We start from the raw sequence: 21,988 nt of genomic DNA, 5'->3' as shown, positions 1-21,988 counted from the left end.
GATCTGCTACCCCAGTATCACTCTGCTGTGGGGCAGGGGGTACAGTGATCTGCTCCCCCAGTATCACTCTGCTGTGGGGCAGGGGGTACAGTGATCTGCTCCCCCAGTATCACTCTGCTGTGGGGCAGGGGGTACAGTGATCTGCTGCCCCAGTATCACTCTGCTGTGGGGCAGGGGGTACAGTGATCTGCTGCCCCAGTATCACTCTGCTGTGGGGCAGGGGGTACAGTGATCTGCTGCCCCAGTATCACTCTGCTGTGGGGCAGGGGGTACAGTGATCTGCTGCCCCAGTATCACTCTGCTGTGGGGCAGGGGATACAGTGATCTGCTGCCCCAGTATCACTCTGCTGTGGGGCAGGGGGTACAGTGATCTGCTGCCCCAGTATCACTCTGCTGTGGGGCAGGGGATACAGTGATCTGCTGCCCCAGTATCACTCTGCTGTGGGGCAGGGGGTACAGTGATCTGCTGCCCCAGTATCACTCTGCTGTGGGGCAGGGGGTACAGTGATCTGCTGCCCCAGTATCACTCTGCTGTGGGGCAGGGGGTACAGTGATCTGCTGCCCCAGTATCACTCTGCTGTGGGGCAGGGGGTACAGTGATCTGCTGCCCCAGTCCTCTCCCCATCTCTGCAGTATCTCTTCCTGTTTGGGAAGCACTAAGCTGACTGGTGGCAGCTAAGCGTGCCCTGTGTGACCGGACCCTGCTGGGACAGTATCTGACAGAGGGGGCGCCGGCTGTCCTACCATGATCATCTCGCTGGTGAGGGAGTTGGCGAGGTCCGAGACGGAGGAGTGCGCGTCTGTGCGGCGGTCCTCGTCTTGGGGCAGCTGGCCCTGCACTGGGGTGGTGTTGGACACCTTGTTCCCACTGGGCTGCCTGTGGACACACAGCACAGGGTCAGCTGGCCATCAAAACACCTGGGCACTGCCACACACCTGAGAAGTGCCATGCACCTGGGCACTGTGCCTGGGCAGTACCACACACCTGGGCACTGTGCCTGAACAGTACCACACACCTGGGCACTGTGCCTTGGCAGTATCACACACCTGGGCACTGTGCCTGGGCAGTACCACACACCTGGGCACTGTGCCTGAACAGTACCACACACCTGGGCACTGTGCCTTGGCAGTATCACACACCTGGGCACTGTGCCTGGGCAGTACCACACACCTGGGCACTGTGCCTGAACAGTACCACACACCTGGGCACTGTGCCTGGGCAGTACCACACACCTGGGCACTGTGCCTTGGCAGTATCACACACCTGGGCACTGTGCCTGGGCAGTACCACACACCTGGGCACTGTGCCTGGGCAGTACCACACACCTGGGCACTGTGCCTGGGCAGTACCACACACCTGGGCACTGTGCCTGAACAGTACCACACACCTGGGCACTGTGCCTGAACAGTACCACACACCTGGGCACTGTGCCTTGGCAGTATCACACACCTGGGCACTGTGCCTGGGCAGTACCACACACCTGGGCACTGTGCCTGAACAGTACCACACACCTGGGCACTGTGCCTTGGCAGTATCACACACCTGGGCACTGTGCCTGGGCAGTACCACACACCTGGGCACTGTGCCTGGGCAGTACCACACACCTGGGCACTGTGCCTGAACAGTACCACACACCTGGGCACTGTGCCTGAACAGTAGCACACACCTGGGCACTGTGCCTGAACAGTACCACACACCTTGGCACTGTGCCTGGGCAGTATCACACACCTGGGCACTGTGCCTGGGCAGTACCACACACCTGGGCACTGTGCCTGAACAGTACCACACACCTGGGCACTGTGCCTGGGCAGTACCACACACCTGGGCACTGTGCCTGAACAGTAGCACACACCTGGGCAGTACCACACACCTGGGCAGTATCACACACCTGGGCACTGTGCCTGGGCAGTACCACACACCTGGGCACTGTGCCTGGGCAGTACCACACACCTGGGCAGTACCACACACCTTGACCTGCCTACCCCCCCTCCTGTGACATGGCCCTGGCACACTGGCACAGAGCCCTCGCCTGGCAGCTACAGAAGCCACAGTGGTCTCCTGCTGGGCTGAGGTCCGTCCGGCCCAGCCCGGGGCTCGGCTCTGACGGCCTCAATCGGACAGCAGCACAGCAGGAGCGAGCCCGGAGAGTCGGGGAGTGAGCGAGCCACGAGGCCGGGCTGAGGGCACAAACCCGCCCACACAGACCTGGCAGAGAGGGGGAGGGATCGGACCGGGAGCCAGACTCCCCCTTCGGCCTACTGCACCTCGTCAGAGAGAGAGAGGAGGAGGAGGAGGAGGAGAGAGAGAGGGAAGGAAACGAGAGAGAAAGAGAGAGAGAGAGGGAGGCTGTCCGGCTGACGTCAGAAGATGTGCGACTCTGTTACAGGAGACACAGCAGACTGGTAAAGGCACATCGAGAGGCAAGACAGCGATGAGAGGTTAGGCGCTGGGGGGAGGAGGAGCAGGAGGAAGGCTGCACACACACGGAGTGATGGAGGCACGACGCAGAGTTAAGAGAAGGAGCTGTGGAGAGACTGAGCGGGCGTGAGGAGCAGAGAGGGCAGAGACGTCAACAGACACCAGCACTGAGCCGGAGGAGGCTGGAAACACAAGAAGGCTTAGTTTGGTCAGTTCGAAGAGAGAGAGAGCACTGTAACACACACACACACTGGGACACAAACACACACACACGCACACTGTGAGAGGAGGAGGCAGCTGTAAAAACAGTGATGCTGGAGAGACAGTGCAGTTGTGGGGGAGAGCGAGGAGGAAGAGGCTGGTTAGTCTCCAGGGCAGGACAGAGAGCAGGAGGAGGATGAGGAGGAAGAGGGACACGAGAGGGACGCAGAGCCTGCGGCCGCAGGGACCTGGAACACACAGCCCCCCCCAAAAAAAACAGAAGTCAAAGGTTTTTCCCAGAAACAGCCCCCATGGCTACTGTACACCCCCAGCAGCGGACCGGACTGGACCGGGAAGGTCCAGTGGGCTCAGAAAGGACAAACTTGGCACAAGTGAGATTCACCAGCAAGGACTCACAGGGCAGCGCTCAGCACCCAGAGAGCCTGCAGAGCACAGGGGACAGGAGCACAGGGGACAGGAGAGCAGGAGGACAGGAGGACAGGGGACAGAAGAGCAGGGGGACAGGAGGCCAGGGGGACAGGGGAGCAGGAGGACAGGAGGACAGGGGACAGGAGCACAGGGGACAGGAGAGCAGGGGACAGGAGCACAGGGGACAGGAGAGCAGGAGGACAGGAGCACAGGGGACAGGAGAGCATGGGACAGGAACACAGGGGACAGGAGAGCAGGGGACAGGAGGACAGGAGCACGGGGGACAGGAGAGCAGGAGGACAGGGGGATAGGAGGACACTAGGACAGGAGGACAGGGGGACAGGAGCACAGGGGAACAGGGGAACAGGGGGACGAGAGGACAGGGCCCAGGGTCTCTGACCACCTGGACATACAGTCCCAACAGCGCACTGCAGGCAGGCAAGGTTCAGAAGAGGAGTGGGGTACAGCTGTCCCCGAAACAGCACAGAGCTGCTCTGTCCAGAGGCTCAGGCTGTGGGAAAGTGGAGATACATTCTGCTCCTGAAGAGCACACTTGTCAGAACAAGAAAGACAGACGAGAGAGGGAGACAGACAGACGCAGCAGCAGGCAGAGACAGACAGACAGGCAAACAGGCAGAGACAGACAGACAGAGACAGACAGACAGGCAGAGACAGGCAAGCAGGCAGACAGGCAAGCGCGAATCATGAGAAGGAGGGTGATGTCCGAGACGATCTCTCTTTGACAAAACGTATCCCTTCCACAGGGACGACAAGACCCTGCGGAACACTCAGCTGCTGTTTTATCAACCCCTTCACCAGAGGGCGCTCCAGAGCTCGAAGCCATCAAACAGCCATGACATACACCCCTTCCTCCTCACCCTGATCTGCAGACAGATCAGGAACGCGTCCCCTGAGAAGGAGGTCAGGCTGTACCGTTCTGCAGGGCTGGGGTTTGTGTGGAGGAACAGCATGTGGTTTACGTCTCTTGAACAGAGTTTCTGTGTTTCCTCTGTGAGGAGTGTGTGTGGAATTCAAGACCTCATTAGCAGACCTGCACACAGCACAGCCAGCTAGTGGAAGCCAGTGGTCACCGTGCAGCCTGCACTGCCTTGCTGCAGACAGCAGGGGGCAGACTGAGGCAGTGCCAAGGCGCACAGCTCCCAGGGCCACAGTGAAACTGGGCTGCTGTCATGGTAACCGCTGTGGAAACGGAGAGCCCAGTGTGCCGAAGGGAAGCAGGGAGGAAGCAGACAAGTGGGGAAGCAAATAACTACTGTACTTCAGACACTGCGAGACACAGAGCAGACATGCAGAGCAGACAGTAGAGCTGAGACACGGAGCAGACAGGACAGGTGAGACACAGAGCAGACAGGACAGATGACAGTACAGCTGAGACACAGAGCAGACAGGACAGGTGAGACACAGAGCAGACAGGACAGATGACAGTACAGCTGAGACACAGAGCAGACAGGGCAGATGACAGTAGAGCTGAGACACAGAGCAGACAGGACAGATGACAGTACAGGTGAGACACAGAGCAGACAGGACAGATGACAGTACAGATGAGACACAGAGCAGACAGGACAGATGACAGTACAGCTGAGACACAGAGCAGACAGGGCAGATGACAGTAGAGCTGAGACACGGAGCAGACAGGACAGATGACAGTACAGGTGAGACACAGAGCAGACAGGACAGATGAGACACAGAGCAGACAGGACAGATGACAGTAGAGCTGAGACACAGAGCAGACAGGACAGATGACAGTACAGGTGAGACACAGAGCAGACAGGACAGATGAGACACAGAGCAGACAGGACAGATGACAGTACAGCTGAGACAGAGCAGAGAGGACAGATGAGACACAGAGCAGACAGGACAGATGACAGTAGAGCTGAGACACAGAGCAGACAGTAGAGCTGAGACACGGAGCAGACAGGACAGGTGAGACACAGAGCAGACAGGACAGATGACAGTACAGCTGAGACAGAGCAGACAGGACAGATGAGACACAGAGCAGAGAGGACAGATGAGACACAGAGCAGAGAGGACAGATGAGACACAGAGCAGACAGGACAGATGACAGGACAGATGAGACACAGAGCAGACAGGACAGATGACAGTAGAGCTGAGACACAGAGCAGACAGGACAGATGACAATACAGGTGAGACACAGAGCAGACAGGACAGATGAGACACAGAGCAGACAGGACAGATGACAGTACAGCTGAGACAGAGCAGAGAGGACAGATGAGACACAGAGCAGAGAGGACAGATGAGACACAGAGCAGACAGGACAGATGACAGGACAGATGAGACACAGAGCAGACAGGACAGATGACAGTACAGCTGAGACAGAGCAGAGAGGACAGATGAGACACAGAGCAGAGAGGACAGATGAGACACAGAGCAGACAGGACAGATGACAGGACAGATGAGACACAGAGCAGACAGGACAGATGACAGTAGAGCTGAGACACAGAGCAGACAGGACAGATGACAGTACAGGTGAGACACAGAGCAGACAGGACAGATGAGACACAGAGCAGACAGGACAGATGACAGTAGAGCTGAGACACAGGGCAGACAGGGCAGATGACAGTAGAGCTGAGACACGGAGCAGACAGGACAGGTGAGACACAGAGCAGACAGGACAGATGACAGTACAGCTGAGACACAGAGCAGACAGGGCAGATGAGACACAGAGCAGACAGGACAGATGAGACACAGAGCAGACAGGACAGATGACAGTAGAGCTGAGACACAGAGCAGACAGGACAGATGAGACACAGAGCAGACAGGACAGATGACAGTACAGCTGAGACACAGAGCAGACAGGACAGATGAGACACAGAGCAGACAGGACAGATGACAGTAGAGCTGAGACACAGAGCAGACAGGACAGATGAGACACAGAGCAGACAGGACAGATGACAGTACAGCTGAGACACAGAGCAGACAGGGCAGATGAGACACAGAGCAGACAGGGCAGATGAGACACAGAGCAGACAAGACAGATGACAGTACAGCTGAGACACAGAGCAGACAGGGCAGATAAGATACAGAGCAGACAGGACAGATGACAGTACAGGTGAGACAGAGAGCAGACAGGGCAGATGAGACACAGAGCAGACAGGACAGTACAGCTGAGACACAGAGCAGACAGGGGAGATGACAGTACGGGTGAGACACAGAACAGACAGGACAGATGACAGTACAGCTGAGACACAGAGCAGACAGGACAGATGACAGTACAGCTGAGACACAGAGCAGACAGGACAGCTGAGACACAGAACAGACAGGACAGATGACAGTACAGCTGAGACACAGAGCAGACAGGACAGATGAGACACAGAGCAGACAGGACAGGTGACAGTACAGGTGAGAGCAGACAGGACAGATGACAGTACAGCTGAGACACAGAACAGACAGGACAGATGACAGTACAGCTGAGACACAGAGCAGACAGGACAGATGAGACAAAGAGCAGACAGGACAGATGACAGTACACCTGAGACAGAGCAGACAGGACAGATGACAGTACAGCTGAGACACAGAGCAGACAGGACAGATGACAGTACAGGTGAGACACAGAGCGGACAGGATAGATGACAGTACAGCTGAGACACAGAGCAGACAGGACAGGTGACAGTACAAGTGAGAGCAGACAGGACAGATGACAGTACAGCTGAGACACAGAACAGACAGGACAGATGACAGTACAGCTGAGACACAGAACAGACAGGATAGATGACAGTACAGCTGAGACACAGAGCAGACAGGACAGATGACAGTACAGCTGAGACACAGAACAGACAGGATAGATGACAGTACAGCTGAGACACAGAGCAGACAGGACAGATGACAGTACACCTGAGACAGAGCAGACAGGACAGATGACAGTACAGCTGAGGCACAGAGCAGACAGGATGGATGAGAGTACAGGTGAGACACAGAGCAGACAGGACAGATGAGACACAGAGCAGACAGGACAGATGACAGTACAGGTGAGACACAGAGCAGACAGGACAGATGACAGTACAGGTGAGACAGCACAGAGCAGACAGGGCAGATGACAGTACAGGTGAGACACAGACCAGACAGGGCAGATGACAGTACAGCTGAGACACAGAGCAGACAGGACAGATGACAGTACAGGTGAGACAGCGCAGAGCAGACAGGATAGATGACAGGTACAGGTGAGATAGCGCAGAGCAGACAGGATAGATGACAGGTACAGGTGAGAGCCTCGTAGAGACACAGACGCGCAGGGCAGCAGGCAAGAGGCAGGGGCGCAGTTTCACCTTGACCTGTGATACTATCCTCATTACCTGACCACAGAGCTGCCGGCGAGCCAGGGTCCACTTCCGGGCTGGAGAGAAACTCGAGAGAGACACCCCCCCACAGACACCTCTCACTCCGAGCAGCCCAGTACCCGCTACACCCCAACACCCCAGCACCTGCAGTCTGCTGGAACCCCTAAACAGGCTCAGGGGTCTCCAAGTCCTCAGACAGGCTCTGTTGAATGCTGATGAGGTAGGACCCCCACTCTGATCATGGGCAGAGACCACTCACACGAAGTGTGAAGTGACTCCTAAACACCAGCTCTCCGACAGTGGTGGGACACCCCCAGACTCTACAGTGACCCCAAAACGCAGTGTGTCACTAACCCTCTCTAACACTACAGCACGGACACCCCCAGACTCTACAGTGACCCCGAAACGCATTGTGTCACTAACCCTCTCTAACACTACAGCACGGACACCCCCAGACTCTACAGTGACCCCAAAACGCAGTGTGTCACTAACCCTCTCTAACACTACAGCACGGACACCCCCAGACTCTACAGTGACCCTGAAACGCATTGTGTCACTGACCCTCTCTAACCCTACAGCACAGACACCCCCAGACTCTACAGTGACCCCGAAACGCAGTGTGTCATTGAGCCTCTCTAACCCTACAGCACAGACACCCCCAGACTCTACAGTGACCCCGAAACGCAGTGTGTCATTGACCCTCTCTAACCCTACAGCACAGACACCCCCAGACTCTACAGTGACCCCGAAACGCAGTGTGTCATTGACCCTCTCTAACCCTACAGCACAGACACCCCCAGACTCTACAGTGACCCCGAAACGAGTGTGTCACTGACCCTCTCTAACACGACAGCTTACGCCAGCAGCCATATCACCCTGCAACTCACAACTGGCAACCCACTGAAGCTCAGCAGCCTGGTCAGTACCTGGATGGGAGACCTCCTGGGAAAAACTAAGGTTGCTGCTGGAAGAGGTGTGAATGAGGCCAGCAGGGGGCGCTCACCCTGTGGTCCATGTGGGTCCTAATGCCCCAGTATAGTGACGGGGACACTATACTGTAAACAGGCACCGTCCTTCGGATGAGACATAAAACAGAGGTCCTGACTCTCTGTGGTCATTAAAAATCCCAGGGCGCTTCTCGAAAAGAGTAGGGGTGTAACCCTGGCGTCCTGGACAAATTTCCCATTGGCCCTTACCAATCATGGCCTCCTAATAATCCCCCTCTATGAATTGGCTTCATTACTCTGCTCTCCTCCCCACTGATAGCTGATGTGTGGGGAGCGTTCTGGCGCACTATGGCTGCCGTCGCATCATCCAGGTGGGGCTGCACATTGGTGGTGGTGGAGGGGAGTCCCCATTACCTGTAAAGCACTTTGAGTGGAGTGTCCAGAAAAGCGCTATATAAGTGTAAGCAATTATTATTATTATTATTACAGCACAGACGCCCTCAGACTCTACAGTGACCCCAAAACGAAGTGTGTTACTGACTCTCTCTCCCCTGCAGCACGGACACCCCCAGACTCTCCAGTGACCCCAAAACGCATTGTGTCACTGACCCTCCCTAAGCCTACAGCAAGGACACCCCCAGACTCTCCAGTGACCCCAAAACGCATTGTGTCACTGACCCTCCCTAAGCCTACAGCAAGGACACCCCCAGACTCTACAGTGACCCCAAAACACAGTGTGTCACTGACCCTCTCTAAGCCTACAGCGCAGACACCCCTAGACTCTACAGTGACCCTGAAGTGCAGTGTGTCATTGACCCTCTCTAACCCTACAGCACAGACACCCCCAGACTCTACAGTGACCCCAAAACGCAGTGTGTCACTGACCCTCTCTAACCCTGCAGCACAGACACCCCCAGACTCTACAGTGACCCCTGACCTGTCGCACTACTGAGGCCCCAGTTCCCCTGACCGTCCCTGCAGACCCCCCCACTTCCACAACACAACACAACACAACACAACAGAACCTGGCAGAACTAACACAGCCCCTCACAACACAAACCACAGGAATTAACACAACTCCTCGCAACACAACCCAGCAAAACTAACACAGCCCCTCACAATACAACCCCTCAGAATTAACACAACCCCTCACAACACAACCCGCAGGAATTAACACAACCCCTCACCACACAACCCAGCAGAACTAACACAACCCCTCACAACACAACTCAGCAGAACTAACACAACCCCTAACAACACAACCCGCAGGAATTAACACAACCCCTCACAACACAACCCAGCAGAACTAACACAACCCCTCACAACACAACCCCGCAGAATTAGCAGAACCCCTTACAACACAACCTGGCAGAATTAACACAACCCGGCAGAACTAATACAACCCCTTACAACACAACCCGCAGGAATTAACACGAACCCTCACAACACAACCCCGCAGAACTAACATAACCCCTCACAAGACATGCCTTACTCTTCGAACCCTTTCTGGACAGAGTTAAATTTTCACCCAGTTTTTCCAGGATTATTACAAACTGTCCAATCGTATCGCCAGCTCCTAACTCAACCGTCCAATCGCATCGCCAGCTCCTAACTCAACCGTCCAATCCCTTCGCCAGCTCTTAACTCAACCGTCCAATCGCATCGCCAGCTCCTAACTACACCGTCCAATCCCGTTCAGCCAATGCAGGCTGATCTCTGGACAAGAATGAAACCCCAGCCGCACATGAACAACAACAACTCTCCTTTTGCCTCTGCCCTACCCAGTCTGTCTCTCTCTCTCTGCCCTACCCAGTCTGTCTCTCTCTCTCTGCCCTACCCAGTCTCTCTCTCTCTGCCCCACCCAGTCTGTCTCTTTCTCTCTCTCTCTGCCCCACCTAGTCTGTCTCTCTCTCTGCCCCACCCAGTCTCTCTCTCTCTCTCTCTGCACCACCCAGCCTGTCTCTCTCTCTCTGCCCCACCCAGTCTGTCTCTTTCTCTCTCTCTGCCTCACCCAGTCTGTCTCTCTCTCTTTGCCCCACCCAGTCTGTCTGTCTCTCTCTCTGCACCACCCAGCCTGTCTCTCTCTCTGCCCCACCCAGTCTGTCTCTCTCTCTGCCCCACCCAGTCTCTCTCTCTCTCTGCACCACCCAGCCTGTCTCTCTCTCTCTGCCCCACCCAGTCTGTCTCTTTCTCTCTCTCTGCCTCACCCAGTCTGTCTCTCTCTCTTTGCCCCACCCAGTCTGTCTGTCTCTCTCTCTGCCCCACCCAGTCTGTCTCTCTCTCTCTGCCCTGCCCAGTCTGTCTCTCTCTCTGCCCAGTCTGTCTGTCTCTCTCTGCCCCACCGAGTCTCTCTCTCTGTCCCCACCCAGTCTGTCTCTCTCTCTGCCTCACCCAGCCTTTATCTCTCTGCCCCACCCAGTCTGTCTGTCTCTCTCTCTCTGCCCCACTCAGCCTGTCTGTCTCTCTCTCTGCCTCACCCAGTCTGTCTCTCTCTGCCCCACCCAGTCTGTCTGTCTCTCTCTCTCTCTGCCCCACTCAGCCTGTCTGTCTCTCTCTCTGCCCCCACCCAGTCTGTCTCTCTCTCTGCCCAGTCTGTCTGTCTCTCTCTCTCTCTGCCCCACTCAGCCTGTCTGTCTCTCTCTCTGCCTCACCCAGTCTGGTACCTCTTCTCAGGGGGGGTGTCGTGGCTTGTTGGCGCCCCCTGCAGGTCAGGGATGTTGGCGAAGTCGTCCTGCTCAGAGAGACCCAGAACCAGAGAGAGAACCACCATTCTCCCTTCACTGAGAGAGAGGACAGGAGAGGACAGAGGAGAGGGAGTGGGGGAGACAGGGAGGAGAGGAAGAGAGAAAGGAGGTGAGAGGGGGAAAGACAGGAGAAAGGGTGAGGATTGCCCGAGCAGAGCAGGAGCCCCATGAAGCAGAGCTGTCATCTCAGCCCCTGTCTGGCTCTCGGCTGCCTCTCAGCATTAACATTTCATTAAGCTCCATTAACGAGATCTGGACTAATTGTTTCTATTTGAGTCTCATTACATTTCTGTCTCGAGGTGATCGCTCTTCCAGCTTTCTGGGTCAGCTCTCTCATCCAGGACTGATCACTCTCTCATTCTCCCACTCTCTCATCCAGGACTGATCACTCTCTCATTCTCCCACTCTCTCATCCAGGACTGATCACTCTCTCATCCAGGACTGATCACTCTCTCATTCTCCCACTCTCTCATCCAGGACTGATCACTCTCTCATTCTCCCACTCTCTCATCCAGGACTGATCACTCTCTCATCCAGGACTGATCACTCTCTCATTCTCCCACTCTCTCATCCAGGACTGATCACTCTCTCATTCTCCCACTCTCTCATCCAGGACTGATCACTCTCTCATTCTCCCACTCTCTCATCCAGGACTGATCACTCTCTCATTCTCTCACTCTCTCATCCAGGACTGATCACTCTCTCATTCTCCCACTCTCTCATCCAGGACTGATCACTCTCTCATCCAGGACTGATCACTCTCTCATTCTCTCACTCTCTCATCCAGGACTGATCACTCTCTCATTCTCCCACTCTCTCATCCAGGACTGATCACTCTCTCATCCAGGACTGATCACTCTCTCATTCTCTCACTCTCTCATCCAGGACTGATCACTCTCTCATTCTCCCACTCTCTCATCCAGGACTGATCACTCTCTCATCCAGGACTGATCACTCTCTCATTCTCCCACTCTCTCATCCAGGACTGATCACTCTCTCATCCAGGACTGATCACTCTCTCATCCAGGACTGATCACTCTCTCATTCTCTCATCCATTACTGATCACTCTCTCATTCTCTCACCTCTCTCTCATCCCTCCATCACTGGTCTCCCCTCTCTCTGTGCTGTAATTTGCGATCTCTCCATCCTGTTTCTTATCTCTATCTCCTTTGCTCTCCCTCAGTCTGTCTATTTATCCTCAGATCAATGATGCTGTGGACAGACAATCAATGCAGTGTGGAGAGGAGGGAGCTGCTTAACATCCTTCTCCTCAAAGAGCACTTCACACTGACACACACTGACACACACAGCACTCACACTGACACACACTGACACACAGCACTCACACTGACACACACAGCACTCACACTGACACACACAGCACTCACACTGACACACAGCACTCACACTGACACACACTGACACACACAGCACTCACACTGACACACACAGCACTCACACTGACACACAGCACTTCACACTGACACACACTGACACACACAGCACTCACACTGACACACACTGACACACACAGCACTTCACACTGACACACACTGACACACACAGCACTCACAGACACACACTGACACACACAGCACTCACACTGACACACAGCACTTCACACTGACACACAGCACTCACACTGACACACAGCACTCACACACAGCACGCACACTGACACACACAGCACTTCACACTGACACACACTGACACACACTGACACACACAGCACTTCACACTGACACACACTGACACACACAGCACGCACACTGACACACACAGCACTCACACTGACACACACTGACACACACAGCACTTCACACTGACACACACTGACACACACTGACACACACAGCACTCACACTGACACACACTGACACACACAGCACTCACACTGACACGCACAGCACTCACACTGACACACACAGCACTTCACACTGACACACACAGCACGCACACTGACACACACTCACACAGCACTCACACTGACACACACAGCACGCACACTGACACACAGCACTTCACACTGACACACACTGACACACACAGCACTCACACTGACGCACACAGCACTCACACTGACACACAGCACTTCACACTGACACACACTGACACACACAGCACTCACACTGACACACACTGACACACACAGCACGCACACTGACACACAGCACTCACACTGACACACAGCACGCACACTGACACACAGCACTCACACTGACACACAGCACTCACACTGACACACACTGACACACACAGCACTCACACTGACACACACTGACACACACAGCACTCACACTGACACACACAGCACTCACACTGACACACTGACACACACAGCACTCACACTGACACACACTGACACACACAGCACGCACACTGACACACAGCACTCACACTGACACACAGCACTCACACTGACACACACTGACACACACAGCACGCACACTGACACACTCACACTGACACACACTGACACACACTGACACACAGCACTCACACTGACACACACAGCACTCACACTGACACACACAGCACTCACACTGACACACAGCACTCACACTGACACACACTGACACACTCACACTGACACACAGCACTCACACTGACACACACAGCACTCACACTGACACACACAGCACTCACACTGACACACACTGACACACTCACACTGACACACACTGACACACAGCACTCACACTGACACACACTGACACACACAGCACTCACACTGACACACACTGACACACTCACACTGACACACACTGACACACTCACACATCAAAACTAAATTCAGCATCAGCAGACAGGCGCAAAGAAAAAAGACTGAGGGGAACAGAGGCAGAGAGCGAGAACAGTGACTGCACCGCGTTCCAAAATCATTTCCCATCACACAGTACAGACACCGAGTACACAGACACTATAGAGACAGGAGAGCAACAGTATAGAGACAGTACCACACAGACAGGAGAGCTACAGTATAGAGACAGTACCACACAGACAGGAGAGCTACAGTATAGAGACAGTACCACACAGACAGGAGAGCAACAGTATAGAGACAGTACCACACAGACAGGAGAGCTACAGTACAGAGACAGTACCACACAGACAGGAGAGCTACAGTACAGAGACAGTACCACACAGACAGGAGAGCTACAGTACAGAGACAGTACCACACAGACAGGAGAGTTACAGTACAGAGACAGTACCACACAGACAGGAGAGCAACAGTATAGAGACAGTACCACACAGACAGGAGAGCTACAGTATAGAGACAGTACCACACAGACAGGAGAGCTACAGTACAGAGACAGTACCACACAGACAGGAGAGCAACAGTATAGAGACAGTACCACACAGACAGGAGAGCTACAGTATAGAGACAGTACCACACAGACAGGAGAGCTACAGTATAGAGACAGTACCACACAGACAGGAGAGCAACAGTATAGAGACAGTACCACACAGACAGGAGAGCTACAGTACAGAGACAGTACCACACAGACAGGAGAGTTACAGTACAGAGACAGTACCACACAGACAGGAGAGCAACAGTATAGAGACAGTACCACACAGACAGGAGAGCTACAGTATAGAGACAGTACCACACAGACAGGAGAGCTACAGTATAGAGACAGTACCACACAGACAGGAGAGCAACAGTATAGAGACAGTACCACACAGACAGGAGAGCTACAGTACAGAGACAGTACCACACAGACAGGAGAGCTACAGTACAGAGACAGTACCACACAGACAGGAGAGCTACAGTATAGAGACAGTACCACACAGACAGGAGAGCTACAGTACAGAGACAGTACCACACAGACAGGAGAGCTACAGTACAGAGACAGTACCACACAGACAGGAGAGCAACAGTACAGAGACAGTACCACACAGACAGGAGAGCAACAGTACAGAGACAGTACCACACAGACAGGAGAGCTACAGTACAGAGACAGTACCACACAGACAGGAGAGCAACAGTATAGAGACAGTACCACACAGACAGGAGAGCAACAGTACAGAGACAGTACCACACAGACAGGAGAGTTACAGTATAGAGACAGTACCACACAGACAGGAGAGCTACAGTATAGAGACAGTACCACACAGACAGGAGAGCAACAGTATAGAGACAGTACCACACAGACAGGAGAGTTACAGTACAGAGACAGTACCACACAGACAGGAGAGCTACAGTACAGAGACAGTACCACACAGACAGGAGAGCAACAGTACAGAGACAGTACCACACAGACAGGAGAGCAACAGTATAGAGACAGTACCACACAGACAGGAGAGTTACAGTACAGAGACAGTACCACACAGACAGGAGAGCAACAGTATAGAGACAGTACCACACAGACAGGAGAGTTACAGTACAGAGACAGTACCACACAGACAGGAGAGCAACAGTACAGAGACAGTACCACACAGACAGGAGAGCTACAGTACAGAGACAGTACCACACAGACCGGAGAGCAACAGTACAGAGACAGTACCACACAGACAGGAGAGCTACAGTACAGAGACAGTACCACACAGACAGGAGAGCTACAGTACAGAGACAGTACTACACAGACAGGAGAGCAACAGTACAGAGACAGTACCACACAGACAGGAGAGTTACAGTACAGAGACAGTACCACACAGACAGGAGAGCTACAGTACAGAGACAGTACCACACAGACAGGAGAGCAACAGTACAGAGACAGTACCACACAGACAGGAGAGCTACAGTACAGAGACAGTACCACACAGACAGGAGAGCTACAGTACAGAGACAGTACCACACAGACAGGAGAGCAACAGTACAGAGACAGTACCACACAGACAGGAGAGTTACAGTACAGAGACAGTACCACACAGACAGGAGAGCTACAGTACAGAGACAGTACCACACAGACAGGAGAGCTACAGTACAGAGACAGTACCACACAGACAGGAGAGCAACAGTACAGAGACAGTACCACACAGACAGGAGAGCAACAGTATAGAGACAGTACCACACAGACAGGAGAGCTACAGTATAGAGACAGTACCACACAGACAGGAGAGCTACAGTACAGAGACAGTACCACACAGACAGGAGAGTTACAGTACAGAGACAGTACCACACAGACAGGAGAGCAACAGTATAGAGACAGTACCACACAGACAGGAGAGCTACAGTACAGAGACAGTACCACACAGACAGGAGAGCAACAGTACAGAGACAGTACCACACAGACAGGAGAGCTACAGTATAGAGACAGTACCACACAGAGAGGAGAGCAACAGTACAGGACAGAGACAGGTGAGATACAGGCAGAGACAGGTGGGGTACAGGACAGAGACAGGTGAGATACAGGACAGAGACAGGTGGGGTACAGGACAGAGACAGCTGCGGTACAGGACAGGGACAGGTGGGGTACAGGACAGGGACAGTACTACAGGAGAGACAGGTGGGGTACAGGACAGAGACCGGTGGGGTACAGGACAGAGACCGGTGGGGTACAGGACAGAGACAGGTGAGATACAGGACAGAGACAGGTGGGGTACAGGACAGAGACAGGTGAGATACAGGACAGAGACCGGTGGGGTACAGGACAGAGACAGGTGAGATACAGGACAGAGACAGGTGGGGTACAGGACAGAGACAGGTGAGATACAGGACAGAGACAGGTGGGGTACAGGACAGGGACAGGTGAGATACAGGACAGAGACAGGTGGGGTACAGGACAGGGACAGGTGAGATACAGGACAGAGACAGGTGGGGTACAGGACAGAGACAGGTGAGATACAGGACAGAGACAGGTGAGATACAGGACAGAGACAGGTGGGGTACAGGACAGGGACAGGTGAGATACAGGACAGGGACAGTACTACAGGAGAGACAGGTGGGTTACAGGACAGAGACAGGTGGGGTACAGGACAGGGACAGGTGGGGTACAGGACAGGGACAGGTGGGGTACAGGACAGGGACAGTACTACAGGAGAGACGAGGACGAGCCCACAGCCCCAAGCACAAGCGGAAGAGAAAGTCAGAAACTCACAGGAACGACTTGACGTCCAGACCCCTGCTCCTGATCTGCCCCATCATGTGGTCCCAGCTGCCCGGGTTCGAGCGCGAGCGCCCCCCCCCTGCGCCCCGGTACCGCGAGGCTCCCCCGGGCCCCCCCCCGGCGCCCCGCACGCCCCGCGCCCCCCGCGGCCCGGCTCCGGGGTGGGGGTGCAGCTGGCCCAGGCTCTGGGAGGTGGGGGGCAGCTCGTTGAGCCCCGAGGACGAGGGCTGCGTGAGAGGCTGCTGCAGGCTCTGCTGTCTCACCAGCGTGCGCGGCCGGGGGCAGCCAGCGGGGGGCGCCCCTGCCGACGGGATGTGGTCCAGCGTGGAGGCCGAGGAGAGGGAGGGGTCCCCGAAACTGGCCAGGGGGGGGGAGGAGGAGGAGGAGGCAGGACGGGGAGGCGGGGAGAGAAGGGGGGCGCAGAGCAGGAAGGAGGGGAGGGAGGGGGGCAGGGGGAGGCGGCGGGCGCAGAGGAGGAAGGGGGGCGGGGCGGGGGGCGAGGCGGGGAGGAGGAGGAGGAGGAGGAGGAGGAGGAGGAGAGAGAGAGAGAGCAGAGTCAGCCCCAGCAGGCAGCCCCGGCGGGCAGGAGGCTGCTGCAGGGGGCGCGGGGTGCTCGGCCGGCGCTGCCCGCGCGCCTGGGGGTGCAGGGGGGCGCCCGGCTCGCTGTGCGCCCTGTCGCGGACGTGTCTGAGCCCCATCGCGGTGCTGCCGGCGCCGGCTGTGTGTCTGAGCGAGTGTGGCCCCCCTCCTCTCCGGCTCTAGACCGGCTCCGCTCCCCCGGGGCCCGGCTGCAGCCGGCTCCTCCCCCAGCCCCCCCGCTGCCGCCGCCTCCGGCACAGCTCTGCACAACACTGCACAACACTACACAACACTACACAGCTCTGCACAACACTGCACAACACTGCACAGCTCTGCACAACACTGCACAACACTGCACAACACTACACAGCTCTGCACAGCTCTGCACAACACTACACAACACTACACAGCTCTGCACAGCTCTGCACAACACTACACAACTCTGCACAGTACAACACTACACAGCTCTGCACAACACTACACAGCTCTGCACAGCACTACACAGCTCTGCACAGTACAACACTACACAGCTCTGCACAGAACAACACTACACAGCTCTGCACAACACTACACAGCTCTGCACAGTACAACACTACACAGCTCTGCACAACTCTGCACAGTACAACACTACACAGCTCTGCACAACTCTGCACTATTCAGCTCTGCACAACACTACACAGCTCTGCACAGTACAACACTACACAGCTCTGCACAACACTATACAGCTCTGCACAACTCTGCACAGTACAACACTACATAGCTCTGCACAGTACAACACTACACAGCTCTGCACAACTTGACACAGCTCTGCACAATACATAACTATACAGCTCTGGATAACTCGACACAGCTCTGCACAATACATAACTATACAGCTCTGGATAACTCGACACAGCTCTGCACAATACAACACTATACAGCTCTGCAAATCTCTACACAAAAGTACACAGCTCTACACAACTTTACACAACTCTACACAGCTCTCCACAATATAACACTATACAGCCCAGCACAACTCTAGACAAAAGTACACAGCTCTGCACAGCTCTACACAATAGTACACAGCTTTGCACAACAGTACACAACAGTACACATCTCTGCACAGTTCTGCACAGCTCTGCACAACAGTACACAACAGTTCACAGCGTTTGCACAGCTCTGCACCACAGTACACAACAGTACACAGCTCTGCACAGCTGTACACAACTCTACACAGCTCTGCACAACAGTACACAACACAACACACCTCTGCACAACATTACACAACTCTACACAGCTCTGCACAATACAACACTGTACAGCTCTACACAACTCTACACAGCTCTGCACAACTCTACCCATCTCTACAAAATTATACACTGCTCTGCACAGCTATACACAGCTCTTTCCAACACTACACAACTCTACACAGCCCTACCCAGCTCTACACAATAGTACACAACTCTACACAGCTCTGGACAATACAACACTACACTCTCCACTCCTCTCCCTCTCCCTCTCTCTCCACTCCCTCTCTCTCCACTCCTCTCCCTCTCTCCTCTCCCTCTCTCCACTCCTCTCCCTCTCTCCCCTCCCTCTCTCCACTCCTCTCCCTCTCTCCACTCCTCTCCCTCTCTCCCCTCCCTCTCTCCACTCCTCTCCCTCTCTCCCCTCCCTCTCTCCACTCCTCTCCCTCTCTCCACTCCTCTCCCTCTCTCCTCTCCCTCTCTCTCCTCTCCCTCTCTCTCCACTCCTCTCCCTCTCCCTCCACTCCTCTCCCTCTCTCTCCACTCCTCTCCCTCTCTCTCCACTCCTCTCCCTCTCTCCTCTCCCTCTCTCTCCTCTTCCTCTCTCTCCACTCCTCTCCCTCTCTCCACTCCTCTCCCTCTCTCCACTCCTCTCCCTCTCTCTCTTCCTCTCCCTCTCTCCACTCCTCTCCCTCTCTCTCCTCCCTCTCTCCACTCCTCTCCCTCTCTCTCCACTCCTCTCCCTCTCTCCCCTCCCTCTCTCCACTCCTCTCCCTCTCTCTCCACTCCCTCTCTCTCCACTCCTCTCCCTCTCTCCTCTCCCTTTCTCCACTCCTCTCCCTCTCCCTCTCTCTCCACTCCTCTCCCTCTCTCCCCTCCCTCTCTCCACTCCTCTCCCTCTCTCTCCACTCCTCTCCCTCTCTCCTCTCCCTTTCTCCACTCCTCTCCCTCTCTCTCCACTCCTCTCCCTCTCTCCCCTCCCTCTCTCCACTCCTCTCCCTCTCTCTCCACTCCTCTCCCTCTCCACTCTTCTCCCTCTCTCCACTCCTCTCCCTCTCTCTCCCCTCCTCTTCCTCTCTCCACTCCTCTCCCTCTCTCTCCACTCCCTCTCTCTCCACTCCTCTCCCTCTCTCCTCTCCCTTTCTCCACTCCTCTCCCTCTCTCTCCACTCCTCTCCCTCTCTCCTCTCCCTCTCTCCACTCCTCTCCCTCTCTCTCCACTCCTCTCCCTCTCCACTCTTCTCCCTCTCTCCACTCCTCTCCCTCTCTCTCCCCTCCTCTTCCTCTCTCCACTCCTCTCCCTCTCTCTCTTCCTCTCCCTCTCTCTCCTCCTCTCCCTCTCTCTCCTCCCTCTCTCCACTCCTCTCCCTCTCTCTCCACTCCTCTCCCTCTCTCCCCTCCCTCTCTCCACTCCTCTCCCTCTCTCTCCACTCCCTCTCTCTCCACTCCTCTCCCTCTCTCCTCTCCCTTTCTCCACTCCTCTCCCTCTCCCTCTCTCTCCACTCCTCTCCCTCTCTCCCCTCCCTCTCTCCACTCCTCTCCCTCTCTCTCCACTCCTCTCCCTCTCTCCTCTCCCTTTCTCCACTCCTCTCCCTCTCTCTCCACTCCTCTCCCTCTCTCCCCTCCCTCTCTCCACTCCTCTCCCTCTCTCTCCACTCCTCTCCCTCTCCACTCTTCTCCCTCTCTCCACTCCTCTCCCTCTCTCTCCCCTCCTCTTCCTCTCTCCACTCCTCTCCCTCTCTCTCTTCCTCTCCCTCTCTCTCCTCCTCTCCCTGTCTCCCTCTACCTGTCTCGCACACTGAAACTACACCAGTACGTCTGTAGAGCAGCGGCCAACTACTGCTCACTGCTTTGTCCACTGCACTGTCCACTGGCACTGTCCACTGGCACTGTCCACTGCACTGTCCACTGGCACTGCTCACTGGCACTGTCCACTGCTCTGTCCACTGGCACTGTCCACTGCTCTGTCCACTAGCACTGTCCACTGGCATTGTCCACTGCTCTGCTCACTGGCACTGTCCACTGGCACTGTCCACTGCTCTGTCCACTGGCACTGCCATGGAGATGGAAGGAGGGCTGGTGCTCCCTCACATCACAGATATTTCAGTTTCATTTGGCAAGAGGAGGAGCAGGAGAGAGGAAGGAGACTCTGCTCTTGCTCTGAAGATCTAAAATTACACCCAGCCCTGGAGAGCAGGGGGACCGGGAGAGGACAGGAGGAAGGACAGGGGCAGAAACGGGTCCTGAGAGAGCAAAATCGCTTGATTAATCTGCTCCATTAACTCTGTCCTAATTACTAACTAATCACCCCGTAATAACGGCACAATTACTGCTCAATTACAGACTCGCTGTAATGCAATTAGTGTGGCAACACTGCAGTATGTCAGTCTGAGAGTGTGGCTCTGTCACAGGTCTGAGAGAGGCGCTGAAGTGTGTCTGCATCCTGACACACACACCTCACATGTTACTGACACACAACACACTGACACACACAACTCGTGTGTTACTGACCACTGACAAACAGCACACTGATGCACACCTCGTGTGTTACTGACACACAACACACTGACACACACGCCTTGTGTGTTATTGACACATTGACACACATTGTGTGTTACTGACACACTGACACACAGATACACACACCTTGTGTGTTATTGACACAATGACACACAACACACTGACACACACCTCATGTGTTACAGAAACACAGACACACAGACCTCATGTGTTACTGACTCACAACACAGACACACACACCTCGTGTGTTACTGACTTACAACACACACACCTCGTGTGTTACTGACACACACACCACGTGTTACTGACACATTGACACAGAACACACTGACACACACACCTCGTGTGTTACAAACACACTGAGACGCAACACACTGACACACACACCTCGTGTGTTATTGACACACTGAGACACAACACACTGACACACACATCTCGTGTGTTACTGACACACTGACACACAACACAGACACACACCTTGTGTGTTACACACTGACACGCAACACACTGACACACACACCTCGTGTGTTACTGACACACTGACACAACACACTGACACA

At 54.9% G+C, this 21,988-nt stretch overlaps 1 protein-coding gene across 15 annotated transcripts in view; it reads right to left on the bottom strand.

Moving 5' to 3' along the window:
• Positions 1-21,988, bottom strand: part of LOC148645824 (synaptotagmin-7-like) — a 92,750-nt gene that overhangs the window by 18,909 nt on the left and 51,853 nt on the right. For 10 of the 15 annotated variants that reach the window (XR_015928128.1, XR_015928129.1, XM_088611382.1 and 7 more), the window contains 3 exons: positions 17,096-17,461; positions 10,964-11,092; positions 745-877 (listed from right to left, as the gene is read on the bottom strand). Coding sequence is in view for 13 of the 15 variants with exons in the window: in XM_088611382.1 (XP_088467508.1) it covers positions 745-877; positions 10,964-11,092; positions 17,096-17,461 (628 nt within the window). In the remaining 2 variants the exon portion in view is untranslated. The remainder of the gene's footprint in view (positions 1-744; positions 878-10,963; positions 11,093-17,095; positions 17,462-21,988) is intronic. The other 5 variants (XM_088611383.1, XM_088611385.1, XM_088611391.1 and 2 more) reach the window with 3 other exon arrangements.

Source organism: Lepisosteus platostomus, chromosome 18 (genome assembly GCF_059453375.1).
Source record: "Lepisosteus platostomus isolate fLepPlt1 chromosome 18, fLepPlt1.hap1, whole genome shotgun sequence".
In the NCBI taxonomy this organism is placed as follows: Eukaryota; Metazoa; Chordata; class Actinopteri; order Semionotiformes; family Lepisosteidae; genus Lepisosteus; species Lepisosteus platostomus.
Note: the sequence above shows the minus strand (reverse complement) of the source record. Positions and strands in the feature narration are given on the sequence as shown.